The following is a 26,388-nucleotide window of genomic DNA, read 5'->3' as shown; positions in this document are numbered from 1 at the left end:
TTTAAAAAGAAATGATATTTTATGTAATAGCAAATGCATTTATTCATCTGATCATTATGTAAAACAAAGCATCAAGGGTTGAAGATAAATTAAAGCTTTTTTTAAAGAATGATGAACGCGGTTTTATAATTGTCTTATTGATTTTTACACACAAGCACGTTTGCATATTGCATGATTATTTGTTTGTTATGTTGACCTGATTTTTTGCCAAAAAAATACTGCAGTGGAATGTGTTGTGATAATAAAATATCTTACCTTTGTAACCAAAAAGGCATAGTAAATATTTGTATATTTGCATGTACAGCTTTATTTCGTATATAATAGTAAATGAAAACTACTTAGGTCAGAAAAATAACTAGAGCGAAACAACCAAATTAAACTTCGACATACTACATGTAGTAACTTGTTGACATCAAAATAAGCTGCGGTACTTACATTAAACGATGTCTACAAATACAGGAATGGAATAAATGTTTTTAGAACAGTTTTACAGTGACGTAAAACTAACAAGGGCCAAAAAACACCCATTAAAAGACGATGGTTAATACTGTAGAGAAAATAGAATATATTAATTGCAAACTAAATGGTACCAACCCCAACTGTACCTCTTCTATCCGTGTTGAAAGTGGAGATAAAAATTTTGCAATAAGAATGAATAAATCTAACAACAATCTGCAACAAAAACTGCAGTCCCCATCCGGACCCCATGCAGCCGTGTGCAGCAAGTTGAAATAAGATATAAAGCGATGGCCGCTCTCTGCCAGGAGCGAGGTTTTAAAGGTTTTGAGTTAAAAGCCCGGCCTAATATAGTGAATTTCGTTGTGCTGTATTTATTTTTATATCAGCAATTCAAGTGTATTTACAAGAAGATTATATAGGAAATTACAATCTGTAGTATTTTGCAGAAATGCCTGGTAAGGTATCCTAATTTTTTGCAAGAAAGCTTGTCAGAGTAGTAGTAAACCATTAACAAATTCCTGGAAAATGTTATATAAGATTGAGGAACGTGTCGTCTGACCTTAAATTTACTAACATACTTTTTAAAAAGAAATTACAAATTTATTAAAAATTACAAAGTACTACCTATCGAATAAAAAAAATAGTTTAATGGGTTTGACCAGAAAGGAATTTATTTTAAAAACAATAAACGAAATGTATATATTTCTGTTCACAAATTTGTAATTATATAGAAGGCTGTCGTACAAAGTATTGATCTTGTCTAGGTAAATAATGCCGGAATAATGCACTACGCTAAAACCACTGATACCACAGGGGGACATTACGACTCCCTGATGGACACCAACGCAAAGTGTCACTTCTTTCTGACAAAGGACGCCATTCCACACCTGAAGGAATCTAAAGGTATTGATAGGATATTCATGATATAGCTTAAATGACAATGTCCCTTGAAGCTCTATGTCTCTGCAAAGTCCCACACAGTAGAAGATTTCACAAGTCCACCACGTATAGGGAAAAGTCAGTTTCTTAATCAAATCAGAGCATTAATAGCGAAGTAGTTAGCAATGATCTTTGTTTGCAGAAGAGAGCTTCGATGTTGAGCAAGAAGCTAGAGTAAGACAAGATACGCTGACGTTATCAATGTATTCAGATAGCTCATATTCTTCTCTCTTCAAATGTAAAAAAAAATTAAAAGGACCAAGAATCCTTTGCATATAGTAGCTCACCGTACGCCTTTTGTTTTTTTTTTTAAATCTAAAATATATTTTCTTTGTTTTGAATATTCCAGTAGATTTTGCGCGTCTTATACTTCATACAGCATAGATATCGATAACTTTGTTACAATAAATATAAATTTTACGCATATTTTTACTTTATCATCTCATTCAATATTTATCAGCATATTTTTATGCTTTGTCACACCGGTGGATAGTTATCTCAGAAAAGTGCGCAGCAAAACACAAATAGTAAAACATTTATAAATTTCTTTAATTTTATTTCAAATCTGGCGATGATTGGGCACGGCTGTTTAAGGGTAATGGGCCGCCATACATGACAAAGGGCATGCCCCAAATTTCAAAATTCAACACATCAAGTAACATCATACATGTAGTTAACATAATTCAACAAATTCAAACAAAGTTCAAAGTTCATTCAAAGTTCACTCAAAGTTCAAAGTTCACAGGTTTAATACCTTGACTCTGGGAGGTGCAGAAGTCAAGAATTTACGATTGACCCTTGGGAGGTGCAGGGGTCGATGTCCACATAATAATACATGCACTAGTCTGAAATGACCAGCGCCGCTCATTCACGCCAATCAGGTGTTAAGTGCACACGTGTAGCATACAACAGCCGTACCGGATGACAGGTCCTTACAGGGTTTCTGAAAAATAAAACAGAGAACAACCAGCAGATACCTTTTCAAAAGGGAGGGATGGGTGGGTTATTTGCAGCACGTGCTTATCAAAGATAAAAATATAATATTAACTTAACCAACCTATCTTCTCAGCAACAGGAAGTGAAAGAAAGATTATTGGGCTTGGGCTTTAATTCATATATTCAATGGGGAGATAACTCTAGTAATAAAGTGCGTGACAAAGGGGAGATAATGGTGTCGGCCCTTTCTTCGATAACACGATCCAATACATAAAGAATTGGATGTAAATATTATCTCAGAAAAGTGCGCAGCAAAACACAAATAGTAAAACATTTATAAATTTCTTTAATTTTATTTCAAATCTGGCGATGATTGGGCACGGCTGTTTAAGGGTAATGGGCCGCCATACATGACAAAGGGCATGCCCCAAATTTCAAAATTCAACACATCAAGTAACATCATACATGTAGTTAACATAATTCAACAAATTCAAACAAAGTTCAAAGTTCATTCAAAGTTCACTCAAAGTTCAAAGTTCACAGGTTTAATACCTTGACTCTGGGAGGTGCAGAAGTCAAGAATTTACGATTGACCCTTGGGAGGTGCAGGGGTCGATGTCCACATAATAATACATGCACTAGTCTGAAATGACCAGCGCCGCTCATTCACGCCATAAGTTCCCAAACTCGAAAGCAGCTATGGAGCTTTAGAGATTGGGAACTCCGCCACCATATGGGTGGGGGTATGAGCGGATTTAACTTACAACCGTGCCCTAGGGTAAGCTTGCTAAGCCGGATAACAAGCATGCCCTTTTGTTAAGATAGCCTCAAGACCCCCCTGAAGAGTATTTAGAAAAACAGCATTAGCCAATTTTGACAAGTGTACTCCATCACAGAAGAACAAGGAGTCACGCTTTATATCAGGATGGCGGATAATTGCGCCGTCATACCGCAAGGCTAACCTGGATGCACAAGAATTAAGGCGTTTACGTTGTGATTCCATAGCACGAGAGTTTTGAGAATAACGCCATTGTATGCGTGGAAGGATGCAAGACCAAATGACCTTAGAATGTGGGAAGTTGGTTTGAATAAATTGAAAAAGCTTCATGCAAACTAGCCTGAGTTTTCTAATAGAAGTCTCCCCTAAGTCATTTCCCCCACAGTGTATTAAAATGACATTAGGTGCAGGACCCACCTTTGCAAGGGTTTTAAGCTTCTGCTCTACTTGAGACAATTTCAGGCCACTGTACCCCTGCCACCATAATGAAATATTTAGCCTTTTCAGGTTCAGGTGAAGACCTCCAGGTCTTAAAAATGCTTCTAATTGAGCATGCTTCAGTATTGAGGACCCCACTAACCACACTTTTTGTTTGTCTACAATAGATAAGCAAAGCCTATGAGTTAGAATTTTGGTATACGAATGTATGACTTGTAACACGAAGATTTCCATCTTCCACATTTCTGAATTGTTTCAGCAGAAAAACCTTGCAATGCCAATTCAGTGCTAGCTCCAATACGAAAAGAATGAGATTTGTATCTTGTGTTCTCCGGTAACTTAAGACGAACTATTGCTTTTGAGAGTACTGCCGTAAACTGGTACCTTGTGAGCGGGGTCTTATCAAAGTGACAAAAAAGAGGCCCTGCAGTCAATGGGCGAACACTTAAATATTTCTCAACAAGCTTGAATGGACACCCAACTCCCTCAGATTTACCAATTTGCAAAATGGTACCTTTTCCTACCTGGTCAGTCTTGGAATGTTTGAGATTGATTAACAATAGCTGTTTATCAGGGTCTAGAGTTAGATTTTCCATACCAAGTACAATATTGTTCGGAATTTTACAGTGAACAGTCAATTCACCGACACGAAATAAACCATGAAATGCCAGTGAAAATGCTGCCGAGAAAAGACTTGTTTCATAAGAATTAGTGCATGTAGTGGGTAAAACCAAAATTATTTTTTCAAGCAAGTCTTTAGTTATAGGCAGTCTTGTATCAGAATTGTGATTTAACCGTTTCATGCCCTGCAAAAGCTTTGTAACTAAAAATTGAGAAGTTGGGTCCCCTATTCCTTGTAACTTGCAGTGGTAAGAAATTGCAGACAAATACGAACGCGCCGTTGAATAAGCAAGGCCAGATGTTGATAGATGCAATAAGTACTGAACCACCGAACATAGTGTTGGAGGCCAATATACAAGTGCGAACTGATGACAAAATTTTTGATACGACAGTAAGCCGACTTTTTGAACCCTGTATGTGTTATCGGATATTGCAGCTTCTAGCAGCCGATCAAGTTCAAACTGGAAATAAGGTTGTGAAATGACTGGGGGATGGGTTCGGGGTCCCTCCTTGCGTTTGGTGTGGCCTGGCGAAACCTGGTCCACTGTTTACGAGAAATGGCATCAGCAATATTATTAGATTTAGTTGAAATATATTCAGCACGAAATAAAATGTTGTGTCGCATGCATTTTAAGACAAATGCTCTAACTAATACCATGACAAGCTCAGATTTAGAGGTTAGTTTGTTCAAAACTGCAACCAATGCCTGATTGTCTATGTGAAATGTAATTTTTTTGTTGGCTAATTTGTTGCCCCAAATGATGACGGATAAAACCACGGGGATAAATTCTAATAGGGTCATGTCGTGATGCCCATCGATATATTTCCAATTTTTGGGCCAACTAAAGAAACACCACTCCCCATTCAAATACGCCCCACATCCTAGTTGAGCAGACCCTGAGCTATCGGTGAACAAATTGAGATTTTGATCTGAATACCATTCTTCTTCTAAGAAATAAACCACACCGTTAAAATCCTCCAAAAAACTACACCACATAAAAATATCCTCCCGCATAGATTGGGTAACTCTTAGGTAATGATGTGGTTGCGTGACACCGATGGTGGCGTCATACAGGCGCCGAACAAATGCACGGCCTGGCCGAATTGCCCTTGTAAAGAAATTAAGTTTTCCCAGCACTGACTGCAACTGCTTAATTGTGACTTTTTTGAGTGGAAACAATTGTTTTAAAAGATTTTGGAGTTCAACACATTTTGGATAAGGTACTCTAACCCGCAATTCAATAGTGTCGATTTCCAAACCTAAAAATGTTAAGCAAGTGGTAGGACCTACAGTTTTATCCTCAGCTAAAGGTACCCCTAGATCATGACAAATACTATGAAATGCAGACATGGTGTCCTTACAAACAGAAGCATTGTGACCCGCAAATATGAAATCGTCCAAATAGTGGTCTATTGTGTCTACATGAGATTTGTTTATTGCCAACCAGTTTAAAAATGTTGCAAATTCTTCAAAGACCTTACATGACACAGAACACCCCATTGGTAAACACTTATCAATGTAGTACATATCATCAAACATAAAACCAAGTAGGTCAAAATCCCCTGGACATATTGGCAAAAGTCTAAAAGCTGATTTTATATCGCATTTTGCTATAAATGCCCCCTGACCAATTTTAGCAATCATCTGTATAACCGAGTCAAAAGATGTATATTTAACTGAGCTTTCCTCTGGGTCTATGAAAAAATTTACGCTATTGAATTTAGGAAATGAGAGGTGTGTTATTAATCTCCAACCAGAGTTGTCCCCCTTTGGCACCACTCCGATAGGAGATATGCGGAGGTTTGAAATTGGTAGATCCCGAAATGGCCCCCCAACCCGTCCTAATTCTACTTCCTTCATTATTTTTTCTCGAAGCTCGTTGTGATGTTCATACGCAGATATCAAATTTTTTGATTGAATATGAATTCTTGGCCCCGTGTAATATAATTGAAAACCCTGGGAAAACCCTAAAAATAATTTTTTCGCAGTCTGAGTTTCTGGATAATCTGACAAGTACTTCTCAAGTGCCGGGAGTTTAATAGGGGTTTTGCCGAGGCCCCACACCTTGTGGGTTTGTAAATCTAAAACGGGGGCGCAGGTTGTTGGGGTTCTGGGGTCCCCTGAAATGCGATTGTTGTGTCCTGGGTTGATTGTTAGCATGTTGTGTTGGGAATCTGGGGGCACGAAAATTATGCATATGAGTTTGAGCAAGAGTGCAGTGTATCATAGCATGCTGGCCGCTACAACGTAAACAACTGTGAGTGTACGTTCAAGGAAACTTTTCGCAAGACCCTTTGAAATTGAAGTTGTAGCACTTTCCTATGGATGTAGCTCTGGGCAGGGTTTGAGGAGCATTAACGGTTGAAGTTGGGGTCATGTACATTAACCAGAGCTCAGAGTCCACTTCCCCCCATGATGATGCTGGATTATGAGCCTTACGTAACCTATACTGAACATCGTATTCTTTCCATCCCACTGCTCCCCTATTAGCCCCCATCCTAACACACTGCATGTATTTCAAAAGCTCTATGGATTTAGCAGGGTGGCCACTAAGATAAATCCCAGCAAATATAAACATGAGATCAGTCCACTGTTCTATGGTATCAACCTTTTTGGGGTTAGCATCCTTGGATATTATTTCCCCCATATTATTTACAATTAATTTTTTTTCATCGCCACCAGGTCTAGGAGGTAATAGAGAGGCCAGATCAATATACTGCCCTTCTATAATTTTTTGTTTAATTGCGTTGCTAACGTGCATACCTAGCATGTTGTGGACCGATGGGACTGCTGGAGGAATATCGTCCATGCATATGGCATAAGAAGATGACGTCGTTGTCCTTGATGGTTGCGTGACCTCCGAATTGGTTTGCACCGGTTCTGATGGGCCATCATCCATTATACCATTGGGTCGCTGCTCCCTGGTCCTTGCCGTTCTACTTTCGCTCGCCCTTGTCGTCTCAATTCTCATCCGTTTGGACCGCCGTGGTGGCATTTTAATCAGTTGATAATTCGCAATATGTAGAAATAAACAAGTGTTAATTAAAAAAAATTGATTTCAAAATTAGCCTAACATGTGCATATATTTATAAGAGATTAATCGATAATTATCTTGATCAAACGAGGAAATCAGAAAATTAAAAAAAAAAAAAAAAAATCAAAATAGCTAAGGGAAAGGTTATCCAACTATTTGGCTACCCGAAATAAAATCCATATAAATCAAAACATAATGAAAGCATCGGCATTAATTGAGCCTAAATTAAAGATTGACAATAATTTGTAAATTGTATTTTTTGACAAATTTATTTGCAGCACGTGCTTATCAAAGATAAATATATAATATTAACTTAACCAACCTATCTTCTCAGCAACAGGAAGTGACAGAAAGATTATTGGGCTTGGGCTTTAATTCATATATTCAATGGGGAGATAACTCTAGTAATAAAGTGCGTGACAAAGGGGAGATAATGGTGTCGGCCCTTTCTTCGATAACACGATCCAATACATAAAGAATTGGATGTAAATATTTTCAAACCCGCTGCGCCAGATCTTTTTTTAAATTTTAAAAATAAATTATTGCGTTGGGCGTAATTTAAGAATTCGAATCATATGCCACAATTACTAATTCAAGACATTATATTGTTATTGTGTCAATTTACATGACTTTGACACCGGCTGAAACACGATACTGGACGGCTCAGAATTTATACTACTAGTACATGTAGCTGGATAGCTACCGATGAAACACTTTCTATATCGTAAAATAATCAACTGAAAGGTTTTAAATCTCTTGTTCTTTTGAGAAAAGATTATATGGTGTGTTCCTTTTAGTTTTATTGCATGTATAATCTGTATACTTTATTTTCTTATATTAATATCAATTTTAGTTGAATCTTATTTTTTTAAGGAAACATTGTGAATACTTCGAGTATTTGTGGGCCAAAGCCGGTAAGTTAATTCAAAAATTAATTGACTCTGTACATTTATAAATCATTCGTTGTTTTGCTGTATAGACAAATCTAATTTTTGGCCACCTTTTTTAAAGCGCTAAGCATAGCTAAGGGCTTTATTGTCGTTAGACTTCTACTTCCGGTGCATCAAATAACCGCCCCCTATGAGCAGAAAACCAGTTTCAGGGGTTTATGCACATTGTTGCACGGGCTTTTTTTTTTAAAACATGTATAAAGTTTGGGCCATTGTGAATCCAAGGTGCGTGGCTTACATACATCATTGCAGGGGCTGCCACGCAGTGAGGAGGAATATATTGCCTAAACAGAAGCTGAAATATAGAAAAATCAAATCGATTCTTTCTAACTAAGCTTGCACAAAGTAAATTTCCTTTAGAAACAAGCTAGGTTAGCGCTTTTCAGTTCTATCAGTACTTTGATTTTTACTTCTGTTTAAATGTTGACAACTAGGAGACCACTACATTGTATTTATGGCATGTTGTAATTATGGGTTTTGTACAGAATATTAAGAGTTGTTGTAAATGAGCGGCCTCCCAGTATTGTTTGTAACTGGTTAGATTTCGTTTTCGTCATTTTAATGGGGCATGGTCACGATTTCAGTCCGAAATTACCTTTCTGATTTTAATGTTAACAATGCTTCTTTAAGGCATTTTCAATAGGTAACCAAAATTAAAATGTCATTCGTTGAGTTATAAGCAAATTACAGCTTCTGTTTACAAATTGAATGTTGAGGTGAAAATTCCTGTTTTAGCCGTAAAGTGATTGTGTAAAACCTTAGGAACTGTTTTCCTACGCTTAAAATAAATAAGAAGATAGACAAATAACTTGATTTTTTTTTACTGGTAAATTGAACCTATGTAAAAAAAACCCCAAAAAACCAGGGCACGAGCCTTCTTTACATGACAAGGAATTGTGAGCTCTGTATCTTGCATATAACCTGCGACTAACTCTCAAATTTCATTTGATCATTAGAAATGCATTCCTAAAGCATTATAAATTGTATAAATAGAATTTTACCAAAATCGTGAAATCGTGACCATGCCCCTTTAAAATAAATGACATTGAAATTACACATTATGTTCAGTTGTTTGTTTCGGAGCGAATAACCAGCTTCTTTGAAGACAGTGAATTCTGAGGTAGAAAAAGCTTTACTTAAAAATGATTTACAGATGGCGGAGGTGACAGTTTATTGTATGAGTAAAGCAGCCATGGACATGTTTACACAATGTCTATCTTTGGGTATGTCAATTTTAATTTTATACCTGTCTGGCAGTAAAAAGATAACACATTTAAGTATGTAATAGACCCATTGAAATAAATCTTTGTGCAACGAAATTTTAAATTCAAATTAGGATAATCATATATGGATCTGTAAAAGAAATTAAAAAAATCTTTCGATATTAAGTTTAGTAAAACAATACCTATTGGTAACTTCTACTTACTTAATACACGTGTTCAACAGGTAGAACCAATGTAAGCTAGTATAAAGGGTTGGTTCATGTACATATTAGATGCGTTTTATAAATCGTTTTTTCCATGCATCAGCATATACCCAACAAAAATGCTACTGTTTGGGTCTTTAACGAGGTCAAAATTTAGAGTAAAATTTTGGCAATATTGATGTAGGCCTAAGTAAAATGGTATTATTTTACAAACCTATTTTCCACAATGATGTCAAGGTTAAATAATATTCTAGATATTTGTAGTGTTCACACTTTAAAACTATGTACATGCTTGAGGAAGATGTTACCTGTCGGGTGCACTGAATTTATGTCCTGAATCGAGGTAACGTAATTTATGTTGACGTTGCATAAAAAAAGAAACAAGATGAAAAGGGTTTTCCGGTGTATATATTTTAATGATATAAAAGAACCATAAAAACAACAAGATTAATTTTAAAAACAATTCGAATCATTCGTAATAAGATTTGAAGACCAAGCTCAAAATATGTACAGTACGTATTATTTATTCTTTTTTTTTTTACTTTCAGTGTTATTTAAAATAAAATTCGAAATTGTTAACAATAAGATTAGTTTAGAAATGAATAAAATCTCTACTGTAAGTTATGATGCTAAGAAAAATAGCAAAAATAAAAATAACTAGATTCGATCTCGTTGCGAGCAACGAGTGGGTCTTCCGTACGATTTTTGAATAGATTAGATCATACTTATCAATTCAAAGATAAAACCGTAGATCTAAGCTAAAAAAAGTAAATAAAAAAATTTCCGGCACTCGAGGCTTGAACCCGGGTCGCCTTGGCCATGTCCACGATTCTATCGACTGAGCTACTCGGACTCTCGCTTCAGAACTTTGACGCTTAATTTCTCGAGAATGCCTTGATCGATTTTAAAATAAATTACATATTCTAAATCAGTGAGAGGGTCACTATCAGGTGTAAAAATTTCCGAAAAAAATATTCAAAAATAAAAAAGTCGAAAAATTCAATTTTTCAAATTTCCTTCCGGTGACGACCGGAAGTGACGGCTGACATTCTCTTGACCGAGGTGCACCAGAAAAACGATAGATCTATCATCTCTGAAAGTTTCAGCCCTATATCTTTACTCGTTTTTGAGAAACCTGAGAGACAAAATTGACTTTAAAAAATCGTAAAACGGCGATAACTTCCGACCGGAAGTAAATTTTGAAAAAATGTCACGGGGGTACAAACTTCAGATGGCGAGGCATCATCAGTGAAAATTTGAAGGAAATCGAATCAGCCATTTCCGAGAAATCGCCTGCACAAAATGTGTAAGGAAAAAAAGAATAATAATAATAATAGAATTGAAAAAGAAACCGAAGAATAATAGAAGGGTCTTCCGCTGAAGACGGAAGACCCTAACTAGATTCGATCTCGTTGCGAGCAACGAGTGGGTCTTCCGTCCAATTTTTGAATAGATAAGATTAAACTTATCAATTCAAAGATAAAATCATAGATCTAAGCGAAAAAAAGAGAAAAAAAATATGCGGCACTCGAGGCTTGAACCCGGGTCGCCTGGGCCATGTCCACGACTCTATCGACTGAGCTACTCGGACTCCGCTTCAGAACTTTGACGCTTAATTTCTCGAGAATGCCTTGATCGATTTTAAAACAAATTACATATTCTGAATCAGTAAAAGGGTCACTATCATCTAATTTGAAAAAATATATCTAAACAAAAAGTTGAAAATTTTCTTTTTTTAAATTTGCTTCCGGTGACGACCGGAAGTGACGGCCAACATTCTCTTGACCGAGGTGCACGAGGATATTGCTAGATCTATCATCTCTGAAAATTTCAGTTCTCTATCTTTACTCGTTTTTGAGAAACATCGCCAACAAAATTGACTTTTAAAAATCGTAAAACGACGTTAACTTCCGACCGGAAGTGAATTTTTAAAAATTGTTCCTGCGGTATAAAATTCATATGACTAGGCATCAACCCTGAAAATTTGAAGGAAATCGAACGAGTCATCTCAGAGAAATCGCCTGCACAAAATTTGTAAGACAAAAAAAGAATAATAATAATAACTAGATTCGATCTCGTTGCGAGCAACGAGTGGGTCTTCCGTCCGATTATTGAATAGATTTGATTAAACTTATCAATTCAAAGATAAAATCGTAGATCTAAGCGAAAAAAAAGAGAAAAAAAAATTTGCGGCACTCGAGGCTTGAACCCGGGTCGCCTGGGCCATGTCCACGACTCTATCGACTAAGCTACTCGGACTCTCGCTTCAGGACTTTGACGCTTAATTTCTCGAGAACGCCTTGATCGATTTTAAAACAAATTGCATATTCTGAATCAGTAAAAGGGTCACTATCATCTAATTTGAAAAAATATATCAAAACAAAAAGTTGAAAATTTTCAATTTTTAAATTTGCTTCCGGTGACGACCGGAAGTGACGGCTAACATTCTCTTGACCGAGGTTCACGAGGATATTGCTAGATCTATCATCTCTGAAAATTTCAGTCCTCTATCTTTGATCGTTTTTCAGAATCATCGCCGACAAAATTGACGTTTAAAAATCGTAAAACGACGATAACTTCCGACCGGAAGTGAATTTTTGAAAATTGTTCCGGCGGTATAAAATTCATATGACTAGGCATTAGCCCTGAAAATTTGAATAAAATCGAACGAGTCATCTCTGAGAAATCGCCTGCACAAAATTTGTAAGACAAAAAAAGAATAATAATAATAACTAGATTCGATCTCGTTGCGAGCAACGAGTGGGTCTTCCGCCCGATTTTTGAATAGAATAGATCAAACTTATCAATTCAAAGATAAAACCGTAGATCTAAGCAAAAAATAGCAAAAAAAAATTTGCGGCACTCGAGGCTTGAACCCGGGTCGCCTGGGCCATGTCCACGACTCTATCGACTGAGCTACTCGGACTCTCGCTTCAGGACTTTGACGCTTAATTTCTCGAGAACGCCTTGATCGATTTTAAAACAAATTACATATTCTTAATCAGTAAAAGGGTCACTATCATCTTATTGGAAAAAATATATAAAAATAAAAAGTTGAAAATTTTCATTTTTTAAATTTGCTTCCGGTGACGACCGGAAGTGACGGTTAACATTCTTGTGACCGAGGTACACGAGGATATTGCTAGATCTATCATCTCTGAAAATTTCAGATCTCTATCTTTACTCGTTTTTGAGAAACATCGCCGACAAAATTGACTTTTAAAAATCGTAAAACGACGATAACTTCCGACCGGAAGTGAATTTTTAAAAATTGTTCCGGCGGTATAAAATTCATATGACTAGGCATCAGCCCTAGAAATCTGAAGGGAATCGAACAAGTAATCTCCGAGAAATCGCCTGCACAAAATTTGTAAGACAAAAAAAGAATAATAATAATAACTAGAGCAAAGCTCGTTGCAAAGCAACGAGTGGGTCTTCCGTTAATGTCGGAAGTAAAGCTGGAAGTTCCTGTAAGAAGCAGAGCTCTAAAACCAATAACAAGAGTAACTAAAATAAAAAGATGAAAAAATCGAATTATTCCTGGTACGACTTAACAAAATCCGAATGATTTTGAGTACGAATTAACAAAACCTTTCCGATTTCAAGAACGACTTAATTAAAAAAAATCCGAATGTGTTCCAGTACGACTTAACAATTATTTTTGGTACGAGTTAATTTTACTTTGAACATTACACTATTTTTTAAACCAAGGACGCGGAATCAAAATTTCCGGAAAAATCAATTTTTAAACCCCGATATCTCTGTAATGCGTCGTCCGATTTTAAAACGGCTTTCAGTGTTAGATTCAGCTTGATAAGCTCTATAAAACACATATTAATTTTTGATTTGATCAGAAAATTCATTTTTTCGAAAAATTTGTTTCACTTCCGGTTTCGATCGGAAGTGACAGATTTTCATTTCGAGCCTTATTACAGAGGTAAATCGATCAAATCATAACCATTGAAAATTTCAATCCTCTATCTTAAAGCATTTTTGAGAAAAGTCCGGGACAAAATGACTTTTTGAAATTTTTAAAAATGACGTCACGTCAAAACGTTGATGACGTTCTCTTTAAAACTTTAATATTTTTGAGGGACGCCAACTTGCAACAATCTCTGAAAATTTCATTAAAATCGGTTGAAAACCTTTTGAGTTATGAGGCAAAAAAGGAGTCAGAAGAAAAGAAAAAGAATAATAATAATAACTAGACACGATCTCGTTGCGAGCAACGAGGAGGTCTTCCGTCCGATTTTAGAAGGTGAAATGACGTCATCGACTTTAATTATCGACAACAAAACATTATATGGAAATAGGGGCGAAGAACTAATGCTTTCCTGTAATGCTTTTTATAAGTTCTTTTACGTTGCTTTTTCAAATAGAAAAAATGTTTCCAATTGAAATAGAAAAGATTAAACTATTTTACCTCTGGCCCCTAATATCCCTAGTTAGGTAACGCATGAGAAAATCATTATATTGTTGGGATATATAAACGTTTTATACATAAAGTCTGTCCCAAGATATTTTTGCCACACATTTTCTCAAATTATTCGATATTTGTAAATATCTCTTGATTCAGACGAGGTTCATTCGATATATGAAAAAATCCCAAGATTTCCCTTTTGTAACGTCCCCTCTAGCTTGTCAGGTTTCAATACACGGCTAAAAAAAGAATGTCTACGGGGATTTTGCATTGCATCGGCCATTATAAAGCCCGGATGAAAACGTTGAAAAATTGTACTAGATATTCCGTGAGACTTCCGAATTGAGAAAAGATGTAAACATTCCCCATTATAAATCTCCGTAGGAAATTTGTTTTTGATCCTGTGAATGTTTACGAAGGAAAAATAGTAATTTCTGAATGAAGTTTGACCCCCTAAAAAACGTTAATACCTAATTACGTAACACATGATAAAATCAATAGATTTCTTGGATACATAACAGTTGAGATCGACACAAAATTTAAAAGTTTGATTAATTCATGTGATTTTGAATGACCATAGTTGTGAATGGAATTGTAGATCATTTTGGAGAATAAGCTGGTATTGAACATAATTAATGCACATGATCATGCACATGACAAATAAAGTGTCTTACACATGTAAATCTTAATGTAAAAGCTGCTTGGTCCAATTTTCAATAAAATAATTGTATGCTTTTAAACGATGGTTATGCTAAGTATGTGTGCAAAAATATACGTTGCAGTAGTTTTCCCGGTCAATTAAGCCATATTTAAATAAAAAAAATTATGTACATGTTGAAACTCGTTGAATCCGGATGTTGTGTATTACGGCATGCTGCCCAATCCGGCGACATTATTCAGCCCCTTGACATTTTCCCATCATTTTTGTTTTAAAAAAATTGTGCAATCCCGATCCTGTCTATTCTGTAAACCGGCGAAATGAAAAAAACATACTGCTTATAATTAGTGAGAGTTATCTCCCGTAGTCCGTCTACTTATCGATCGGTCGGCCTTCTGCGAGATATTTTAAATGCTCAATTATCAACCAATTTTACTGTCGTTGCTATTGATTTAAATAACTGTAAATATAGATCCAAACTAGCAACTCATTTCAGTTAATACCGTAAAGTCTTGTTATGAATTGCAAAAATTAGATAATTAGATTATAATTCACCCCATTTTTTCAGGCCGTGATTCAGGATACTGTGAGAGTAAGACTGCCGATATTGTCTGTTATCCCCGTTGTATGGCTACACGTACAGAGTTGCATATTATTCTAGATCTGTCAAAATGCTATTTTTTTAAAATAAAATTCTCATTATATTAATATTCATCCATTGTTTCCCTGTATCATAACAGTTCTCGCCATCAGGTGTTTCAGCCACCTGTTGACTTGTTAATGTTTTGTTTAACAATTTACGGTTAAGCATGCACTTTACAGGTAGATCGGATGTTTGAAAAATAATCAATAACGATGATTTGATTCAAAAAGTATTTCCATCGTATGTATTCCGTTATGGATTTATTGTTTCAAAAAAATAATTTAAAATGAAAATTGGTACCGTATAGATAAGATCGATGAAATCTAATATATTTCAGAACAATTGAAAATTTTACATGAATACACGATCAGGAGCTACTGCATTAAATACTAAAATTAATTTCAAACAATGTCCTCTAAACCGGATGTTGCCTAATCCGGCCTTTTTTTTTCAGAACCACCCTCCGCCGGATTAGACAATTTTTGGTGTATATCCACAAAATAATCGACATAAAAGGGTTTTGCGTTATTTCGCCTCGTGTTTAAACTGGCCCCTTACGTTGAAGCTAACATGATTGTATTACGACTTTGACATCTGTCTTTTTTATATAATCTATTATAACATATGAAATATACAGCATGACTATTTAAACAAAAATAAAGCAGTGTACATTTGTTCATTAATAGGTTTTATGTTTACATTGTTTATAATCATTGCAAAACATGCAGGATGAATAAACACAATCACTCGAAGGATGAAACCCAACGGTTTCCTTTTTTAAACATTCCAATGATGTATTTTGAGGGGTTTTTTGTATGCCCAAAATTTATTTTTATTTACTTTGAATATTTCTAACGTTGAAGGGAGAGCAATTCCGTGTAAATACATCTATAACTTTGTAAGATCATTCATTTGGTTTGCAAGGAAAATTATTTGATACTGTAATGGCCGACAAATCGGAACATGCAGCTTAAAGAAATTTCTCAACATTTTATACCTCGAAACGTTATTTCAAATCAGGCACCAAACAATAAAGGGAAATGGAAATATTCGGCGGATATAAACGTTAAAGTATTCTTATGATAAAAAATTGTATTTTTGGCAAACATAGATTAATCATTTTTTATCTCCTACAAGATATAATCGCACCTGTGTTTTGTATCCATCTCTTTTAAACTCTTTTTAGCCAAACCTGTAAAAATTCGTGGTCGTTTCACCGTCTTGTTGTAAACCCCGCTGAAATGATTACAATCGATTCGCTGTTGAACGAAAGACTCGACTAGAAAAACTTGCTGCATGGGCCGTCTAACATTATTAATTTTAATGATAAATTCAGAAACTTATAGATTTCAAAAAGTGTCATTTTTTGTTAAGTTACAGGAACATAGTCATTCATGCACATAAATTTGTACAAAATAAGTTATATGTTATTCAACCAGTGTTTGAAATTTAAGACCGTTCTTGAAATATTTGGGAAAGAAATTTTAGGGGTCATCCTTTCATCTTTTTATCGGGCTCGTGTAACAAAATTTGAGCCATTTCCGAATAACTGTGTGCACAAAAATCGTATATTAAAAGAATGCAGGTAACGGGAGCTTTTAACAGGGGAGCAGGGAGTGCTTTAAAATTCATATTGACATGTATTAATTTACCGTGTAAAATTATCAATCATAGGCATTAGATAACTGCTATTGCCTGGTTGGCGAATTTGATTTGCCTATTGACTCCATGACATCTACAATTTCGCTTAGTAAAACGATAACATTTTTAAAAAAAACATATATAAGCATGTACTCCAATCAGGTGTTGTACTTTACAGAACGTTTAAAAAATTACGCGATTGCCGAGCGCTTCCTTTTTGGGAAAAATAGTCCTAATCAGACAGCAAATACATAATACAGCATACAGACGGTTTTATTAATATATATATATAATTTATGTATTAACTATTTAAGTGTGCTTGAATATGCAAATTTTAAAGCCAATTCGATTTGTATTAGATAATTAATCTACTAAGTAGTATTTTTAACCATGTGTACCTACTCGATTTTTAACTATCCGAATACAATCAAAATATTTACAATGAATGCACATGTACATAAACTTTTTATAACTCACATATTCTTTCAGAATCAAAAAAAAAAAATTTGATTAATAATAAATTAATAAAATCAGCCATGAGTATGCTTTTTAATGAATCTGACCACCATTGAGAAGAGGTTATTATACCAATATTGTGACCCTTATTATTTTACGGCCTGAATGTAAATAATTTTTCAACTTCTATAAAATGGTTAGTTTTATCGTGCCCGCACCTACCGCAAGCATGTAAAATTGTACTTCTTAAGCTGCCTTATCTCAAACGCTTTTTAAATATATTTTAACTTTTACTTACTACATCCTGCTTAACTCTCTCTCTCTCTCTCTCTCTCAACTCATAAAAAATTCTAATACTTTGTTAGACAAATGAAGAATCACATTATCATAGATTACAGATACTTATGTGAATATCGCCAATATTTTGTTGAAATTGGTAGTGTAATGCATTTAATTCTCAGCAGCAAAATGTCACAAATAGAAACAGGTGAATTCATTTACATTTCAAATCGTACGACTGTAAAACGTATTATATTAATTGATGGCAGATTTTTTCCTTTATTTTACGAACTATGATTTAAATCAATGGTTTGATGCATCGTTAACCGATATCATTGGAAATGAAAATAACAACGAATCAAAGAGCATTGAAATGTGTGATAACGTATAAACACGAGAAGCATGTGTCCTACAGCGAATCGGCTGTCCACTAGCGCGGCTTCTCCTTGGCCCGTGTGATGAAAATGTACACTCAACGTGGTGGGTTTAAAATGTTTGCAGTTTGATAACTAAATTTTATTTTCCAACAATAAAACTATTTCATGACATAGACAAGATCACAAAGAACGCCCCTTGTTCAATGACAGTCATACAATCTATTTTTTTTTTATTACGAGAGCAAAAAAGCAATACTTCGTAGGTAATGGTATAATCTTTTTCCATTCACTCTTTAAAATCGTTTAAATCTGAATTCTTTGTGTTTGCAGCAAAATAAATAAACCCGTGTGTGTATTACAGTAAGGCGCATATCTTGTGTATTGGATAACGGTAGACCGCTCGCTAGTCCAGCCGCTACCCATTTCCTCGGCCGCGGGCAAGGATCGGATACGTATAATTGTTTACATACATGAAGCTCGGAAAACAGCTAGCTAGATTTTAAATGCGACTCAAATACATTGCATAGAAGTAATTCTTTTACCCATAATGTGTTTCCCCTGAAAAGAATTAAAATGTTTCAACACTTTCCGAATGCAAGCTAGTACACTGTCTATGGTAGTAGGTAAAGGTATAATCTTTTTTTATTTTCTATTAAAATCACTAAAATCGGAAGTTTTGTGTTTGCAGCTACATATAAAAATTCATGTGTGCATTACAGCAAGACACAAATCTTGTGTATTTGATAACGGCAGACCCGCTCGCTAGTCCAGTCGTGACCTACTTCCTCGGCTGCGGGCAAGGGTGGATACGTAACTGTTCACATACACAGCTCGGAATACAGCTAGATTTAAAATGCGACTCAAATGAATTGCATAGAAACAGTTCTTATATCCATAATGTGTTTCACTAGAAAATAACTAAAATGTTTAAACACTTTCCGTATATAAACTGGTATCCTTTATGTCAGTTATACGCACAAATACCCCGTTTACTTGCCAAATAAAACACAAATACATGGTAACAAGTCTGGCTTTTTACACTCATATTACGCAATACCCGAACAAAATAGTATTGTTACGACATTAATAAGATCATAATGAACAACTTTTGCAGCGACAGCCATATTGAAATCTTAACCAATTTTGAGTTATAAAGTGAAAACTTTGAAGGGTTCTAGGCCCTTAATTTAAGGGGCCAGCCCCTTTTTCTAGATGTCAAAGAAAAGATCTTGTAAATATAAATTTTTTTTCTTCTACATGTCTTAACAAAATATTTGTGAGAAAAAAGATAATCTAAGAAAACCAGGCAAAATCACAACACTTTTTTAATCTCATTTTTCGAGCCCTACCGAGCTTTAGCGCCTTTTGTGCCTGAAAGTGATTAATGCCTTATTACATATCTACAATCTTTTGTCTATCATTCCTGAAAATTTGAACTAAATATCTTTTATAGTTTTTCATAACTCTCTTGGACAAGCCGTCCCTCTGAAAATCAAGAAAACGTCGATATTTCAAAAACGGAAATGACGTCATCAACCAAAAAAATTTCCGATCAAGTTTAAATTAATATCAATAAGATCTGAAAATTTTATCAAAATTGATCAAAGAGTTTCTGAGTAATCGCTGACACAAAATCGGTAAGAAAAAAAAAGGAGAAGAATGAGAAAAAAAAACCGAAGAAAAACAATAAGGTCTTCCGTTGGAAACGGAAGACCTTAATAATAAAAAGAAACCGAAGAATAACAAGAGGGTCTTCCGTTGAAAACGGAAGACCCTAACTAGATTCGATCTCGTTGCGAGCAACGAGTGGGTCTTCCGTCCAATTTTTGAATAGATAAGATTAAACTTATCAATTCAAAGATAAAATCGTAGATCTAAGCGAAGAAAAGAGAAAAAAATTTTGCGGCACTCGAGGCTTGAACCCGGGTCGCCTGGGCCATGTCCACGACTCTATCGACTGAGCTACTCGGACTCTCGCTTCAGGACTTTGACGCTTAATTTCTCGAGAACGCCTTGATCGATTTTAAAACAAATTACATATTCTGAATCAGTAAAAGGGTCACTATCATCTAATTGGAAAAAATATATAAAAATAAAAAGTTGAAAATTTTCATTTTTTAAATTTGCTTCCGGTGACGACCGGAAGTGACGGCGGACATTCTCTTGACCGAGGTACACGAGGATATTGCTAGATCTATCATCTCTGAAAATTTCAGTTCTCTATCTTTACTCGTTTTTGAGAAACATCGCCGACAAAATTGACTTTTAAAAATCGTAAAACGACGATAACTTCCGACCGGAAGTGAATTTTTAAAAATTGTTCCTGCGGTATAAAATTCATATGACTAGGCATTACCCCTGAAAATTTGAAGGAAATCGAACGAGTCATCTCCGAGAAATCGCCTGCACAAAATTTGTAAGACAAAAAAAGAATAATAATAAGAAAAGTGAAAAAGAAACATTACAATAATAGAAGGGTCTTCCGCTGAAGACGGAAGACCCTAATAAGAAAAGTGAAAAAGAAACATTACAATAATAGAAGGGTCTTCCGCTGAAGACGGAAGACCCTAACTAGATTCGATCTCGTTGCGAGCAACGAGTGGGTCTTCCGTCCAATTTTTGAATAGATAAGATTAAATTTATCAATTCAAAGATAAAAACGTAGATCTAAGCGAAAAATCGTAAAAAAAAATTTGCGGCACTCGAGGCTTGAACCCGGGTCGCCTGGGCCATGTCCACGACTCTATCGACTGAGCTACTCGGACTCCGCTTCAGAACTTTGACGCTTAATTTCTCGAGAATGCCTTGATCGATTTTAAAACAAATTACATATTCTGAATCAGTAAAAGGGTCACTATCATCTTATTTGAAAAAATATATAAAAATAAAAAGTTGAAAATTTTCATTTTTAAAATTTTCTTCCAGTGACGACCGGAAGTGACGACCAACATTCTCTTGACCGAGGTCCACTAGGATATTGCTAGATCTATCATCTCTGAAAATTTCAGTTCTCTATCTTTACTCGTTTTTGAGAAACATCGCCGACAAAATTGACTTTTAAAAATCGTAAAACGACGATTACTTCCGACCGGAAGTGAATTTTTTAAAATTGTTCTGGCGGTATAAAATTCATATGACTAGGCATCAGCCCTGAAAATTTGAAGGAAATTGAACAAGTCATCTCCGAGAAATCGCCTGCACAAAATTTGTAAGACAAAAAAAGAATAATAAGAAAAGTGAAAAAGAAACATTACAATAATAGAAGGGTCTTCCGCTGAAGACGGAAGACCCTAATAATAATAAGAAAAGTGAAAAAGAAACATTACAATAATAGAAGGGTCTTCCGCTGAAGACGGAAGACCCTAAAAATAAAAACAAACAAAAATCCCAGCAATAGACATACGTGTTCACACTTTTTGTTTACAGAATTGGCACCGTATGGCGTCCGCGTGAATGCTGTGAAGTAAGTTAATTAACAAATGCGAATTGCTTACTTAAAAGCATCGTTGAAATATTATCACTTAAATATATCACATATATTCTTGTTGTTTGCAGTCCTGGTACTGTTGTGAGTAAATTGGTCAGACACGATCACTCTCCGTATCAAGATGACCGGATTTACCAAAAGGTTCATAATGAATAACAAATCATATTTACAAGGCAAATTTTCTTCTAACAGACGCAATGAGGTAAATAATGAATAAACTTAAATAAATATAATTTTTTTCAGTTTTTAGAGATCCAGAAATCAAAGCACCCGATTGGTCGAGTTGGACTTCCGATGGACATTGCTCAAGCTGTGGCGTTTTTAGCGTCCGATGACGCATCATTTATCACCGGACAGATCTTATTTGTAGATGGGGGACGCCACTGCGTGTCATCCGCTGTGGCGACCAGTGTAAAATAAGTAGAATAACATTACTTTTAATATTATCGCTTATTTTTTAATCACTGTGACTTCATAAAACACTAATGATTGTTTAAGTATTGTTGTTTCGCTCGTTAATTTTCGACGTTTGTTGTTTTAATATACACGCAATACATTTGGAATAAAATTTAACCTGAACGTCTTGGAGATACGCATTTTGTAATCATTTATCAAAGACGAAATACAGAAAACAAAACAAGTTTGGGGAATCGCCCGATGAAAGACAACTACACAGTATTTTATTTTAAGTTTTATTTGGCGATGATTGGCCATGGCTGCTTAAAAATGTGGGAGCCAGGCATCAATTCTTGCCTTATAGGGCATCCCTAACAAACAAGCAAAGCAAAAGCTTGAGCCCTGGGAACAGATGCTCAACTGCTTGCTCACCTAGTCCATAATATATATACAAATGCAAATAACTGTCAATTAATATTGTTGACATAAGCACTACTGGTAAGCCAGAATGCCACCAATTGTTGGAATTGCGTGGGATTTCTGTCAGCAGCCATGACGATGGGAGGCCATCAAATACAAAGTAACAACGAACCAGGCTTCAGCTTGTCCTGCAATGGTCAGAAAAAAAAACAGCAGCAAAGAAAAATAACATTGTACATTAATTAATAACAGTATATCAATTAAACAGCTAATAGCCTAATAGGTAAAAGCATTGACTCAACCAGGTATAAGGGATATGGGAGGGTGGGTGAATTTTTTGAAGGACTGATGCAAGTACAAAATGACGTCACGGGTTTGGCTAATAGCCCAAAATTTAAGGCCGATGGTAAGGCCAATACCAGGAGGCGCAGATTATTGTGGGAATAATAGTTGTGAAATACGTGCCTAGATTTACAAGTTGATAATAAAATAAAATGTTAATCTGATGAAATCTAAATATGATTTCCCTTTGATAAATGGATTTAACTCTGATAAGTTAAATCTTAATTATATCACATAAGCTTATTTTATCTTACCACGCTTTCTACGGCATAATTGTTTCACCATCACAACACATTATACAAAATCAAAGTACTGAGGAACTGACAGGAGTTGATTTTGTCGATGTTTATTTATTTTAAAATCAAAGATATGTTATTTTGCATGACAAGTACATGTAGTTTTTAATTTGAATTACGTACATTTTTATAATATGAATTTTTGGACTGTCGAGAAACCCCCATATGAATCATGTTAAATAATATTTAAAGATAAAATTTCTTCAATCAAACTATGTATCAGTAATAAAAATATTTCTCGAAAATTGTATGGATCCAAGCAATATTGAACTCTAGTCTCGTTCAACCAAACGCTCGGTTGACACCGTAAATCTCCGACAAGGATTTACGGAGACAGCCGAGCGTCGAGTTGAACGAGACTGATGAACTCTTGAGTAGGAATACATACGACTACAAAAAATATTTAAATTGTTCGTACCATTTAAAATCTGACTATTTTCAAGGTATTTATAAATAGGTTTCCTTGAAAAACAATGCTTTAGCATACATTACATCGAATTTATCAATTATTTTCAAGAACTAAGTCTTGTCAGCAGCAATGATTTGTGCTGAGGTCCAAACACTGTTTCACTTTCAGTTTGTCTGAGTAACTGCATAGGAGAGTTTATTAAAATCAACTCCAAAAAATAGTAATTAAGTACAAGCTGGTCAAAATGAATGGACATATCAATCCAAAGGTTCAGTATGTAAATGTGTTTACGTGTTAATTTTATTGTTAATTTACATTGTACTTGTTTTTAAATAAATATCGTTTATTGTGTAATCTTAATATATTTTGTTCCCCTTAGCCAATTTTTTTCCCTTAAGCGAACATGTACAGCTCAATACAATGTTTTTTCATATTTACATTGGAGTCTTAAAGTGTTAGTAATGGTTTATTATTTTAATTATGCCATCTTAAGATTGGCATTATTATTAAATTCATATAAGTTCATCCAAGTAACCAATTTGAAAGCTAATTCAGAATTGCCAAAATTAGTGGATATATAAACAATCATAATATATATATATATATATATATATATATATATATATGGCCGCTCACTGCTAGGAGAATGGGTTCCAGAGGTCGTGAGTTCAAACCCCGGCCGGGGTGGAGGTGGAGCTCCAATAAGGTGAATTTCTCTGTGCTTTATGTATATCTTTATCGTTCACTATGGGCAGGTATATGTCAATTTGAGAGTTATTGCAATGTTTGTGCTTATTATATGTAAATATCTATGCATTATATATCCTCTCAAATTGTCGTTTAACTGCATTCCACCTGTATCTCTAACGACCGTGTAGTGAGCGACCAGCGCGCTAGTTTCCCTTCGTCATCGAAAGCAAGATTTTTGTCTTGCCTAGATGGCACAGTGGTTAGCGCGGTGGCCGTTCACTGCTAGGAGAATGGGTTCCAGAGGTCGTGAGTGCAAGCCCCGGCCGGGGTGGAGGTGGAGCTCCAATAAGGTGCTATATATATATATATATATATATATATATATATATATATATATATATATATATATATTTATATATGTTTGTGGGGTTCGTGGTTACCTCTCATCCACGAATTAACACCCCCCCCCACAAATTAATAAATTAGGGTTATAAAGTCATATTTCGTTTTGTAGGAATAAGATAATACATGACATAACGTCCCACTTATCTGTAAAACTTGAGCAATCCATGAAAAGTGTCTACCACGAAATTTAATGATTCCACAGAATAAATGGCTCCAGAAAAGTAACTGCAAAATTCTATGAAAATACTCTATTTTGTTAAGTTATCATAAATTGGACCAATAAACAATATACGTGCCTAAGATTTAAAATGAAATGAAACAGTATGAGTCATTTACCAGTCTACATAGTTTTTATGCTGCCTTGTGCAAGCTGTTTGCTAACCACGCACAACCACGGTCATATTTTTTTGTGTGAAAAACACTGTCATCGTGCAAAAAAAGGAATAAAATTACAACAACAACAAAAATTTACAAAATAGGAAAATATAAAACCGTTATTTTATACCTTAGAAAAAATATGTTAATTTTTAAAAATACATTTTGAAGAATGTTTTATCATAATAATAAATACTTCACCTCTCATGAATTTTTAATTTGAATAATAAACAACACACTCATCGTCTAATATGAACATATCAATCAATTGAATATACCCTGTTCACAACAAAGTTATTCATGGAATAGTTCTTCGTTAATCGTCAAAACACAATGAGCAATATACAGAATGACACATAAAAATAATTTTAAAAATTAGATGCACATTTATAATCTTTTATTACACGATCTTGTTAGTTTGCGCACGTCTATCACTTTCAACTAGTCCAGTCGGCCTTTGGTTGCGATGTGCATCACGGTCCTTCAAAAGAACGACATCACCAATTTCTATTTTCAGCACACAAAACTCAAGGTGCTTTTGGGTCGATGGATACTACTATCGCTGTCACTTCAGCCATTAGACTGTAAGAATGATCTTATGGTGGGATTTTCACAAAAACAGTATTTATTCCAAGTCCCCGAGTTCAATCGATGAAATGTGTCCCATTGTCTGAATAAAACTCTTTCGCTTTTCCTCTGATAGATATGTCGCGACGTTAAGCGTTGATGAACGACAAAGTAGTCGTCCCTTCTATGTGGACACCACAGCATGATCGACATGCAAACAATACGGCACGTCGTTTAGAGTTCGCAGAACCACCACGTGTTTGACGTGTGACAGCATCCCAAAGTCCAAAACAGTCGACACCAACGTAAGTAAATGGAGGACAAGGGTTTAGTTCATCAGGTAGGTCTGCCATCTTTTGAGAAACAAGGCTGCAATAAAGTCGACGACATTATACCCAATCGGATAGAATCGAATATACAAGTGTTTTACAGTCTGTTATCCAATATCCTTTATCTCTTGTTGCCCCGATGGTTAGATGGCGTCCTTGATGACGAATAATTTCATAGAAGTGAAGTACTAGAAGTTTTGCAATGTGCTTTTTGGTTTGGATTGGATTCTTCTCTCCCAAGGATAACTCTGGACTCTTCCTCCAACAAGTTAAACTCCGGATGAATCAAAGAATGGGTCAAGTTCCAACAAATCTCATTGGATCAAAGATACTGTTCAGTGTCGAAAAAAGGCCTCTGCGGATGTAAGGTTTATCAGCATCAGAAATTTTGAACACAAACATATCACAGTTCAAGTCCCACAGCATGCATTCCTAAACTGTGTTGTACAGCCTACAGGTAAGTTGCATATGTCTACACAGTGATTTAGTTTCCTCAATTCGATTCCAATGTCATCTATAGGATAATTTCATCATATTTTCACTGTTTGAAGCGATTTTGTAAAGGCGAATGTATTTTGTTGTTTTTCTGTGTTGCTTTTGTTTGTCTCATCAGGTT

General features: G+C 35.2%; 2 protein-coding genes across 2 annotated transcripts; one reads left to right on the top strand and one right to left on the bottom strand.

Moving 5' to 3' along the window:
- The first annotated feature begins 797 nt into the window (after window positions 1-797).
- On the top strand, window positions 798-22,122 carry LOC128191805 (3-oxoacyl-[acyl-carrier-protein] reductase FabG-like). Its single transcript, XM_052864108.1, has 7 exons — window positions 798-914; window positions 1,224-1,362; window positions 8,080-8,120; window positions 9,310-9,379; window positions 21,483-21,519; window positions 21,612-21,684; window positions 21,787-22,122. Exons 2-7 carry the CDS (start codon window positions 1,242-1,244, stop codon window positions 21,961-21,963), a joined length of 519 nt encoding a protein of 172 aa, XP_052720068.1. The 5' UTR covers window positions 798-914; window positions 1,224-1,241; the 3' UTR covers window positions 21,964-22,122.
- On the bottom strand, window positions 1,913-7,218 carry LOC128191803 (uncharacterized). Its single transcript, XM_052864106.1, has 2 exons — window positions 6,936-7,218; window positions 1,913-3,708 (listed from the first exon to the last, which is right to left on the bottom strand). Exons 1-2 carry the CDS (start codon window positions 7,165-7,167, stop codon window positions 3,122-3,124), a joined length of 819 nt encoding a protein of 272 aa, XP_052720066.1. The 5' UTR covers window positions 7,168-7,218; the 3' UTR covers window positions 1,913-3,121.
- Window positions 22,123-26,388: the final 4,266 nt, after the last annotated feature.

This window comes from Crassostrea angulata, chromosome 7 (genome assembly GCF_025612915.1).
Source record: "Crassostrea angulata isolate pt1a10 chromosome 7, ASM2561291v2, whole genome shotgun sequence".
Lineage (NCBI taxonomy): Eukaryota > Metazoa > Mollusca > Bivalvia > Ostreida > Ostreidae > Magallana > Magallana angulata.
Note: the sequence above shows the minus strand (reverse complement) of the source record. Positions and strands in the feature narration are given on the sequence as shown.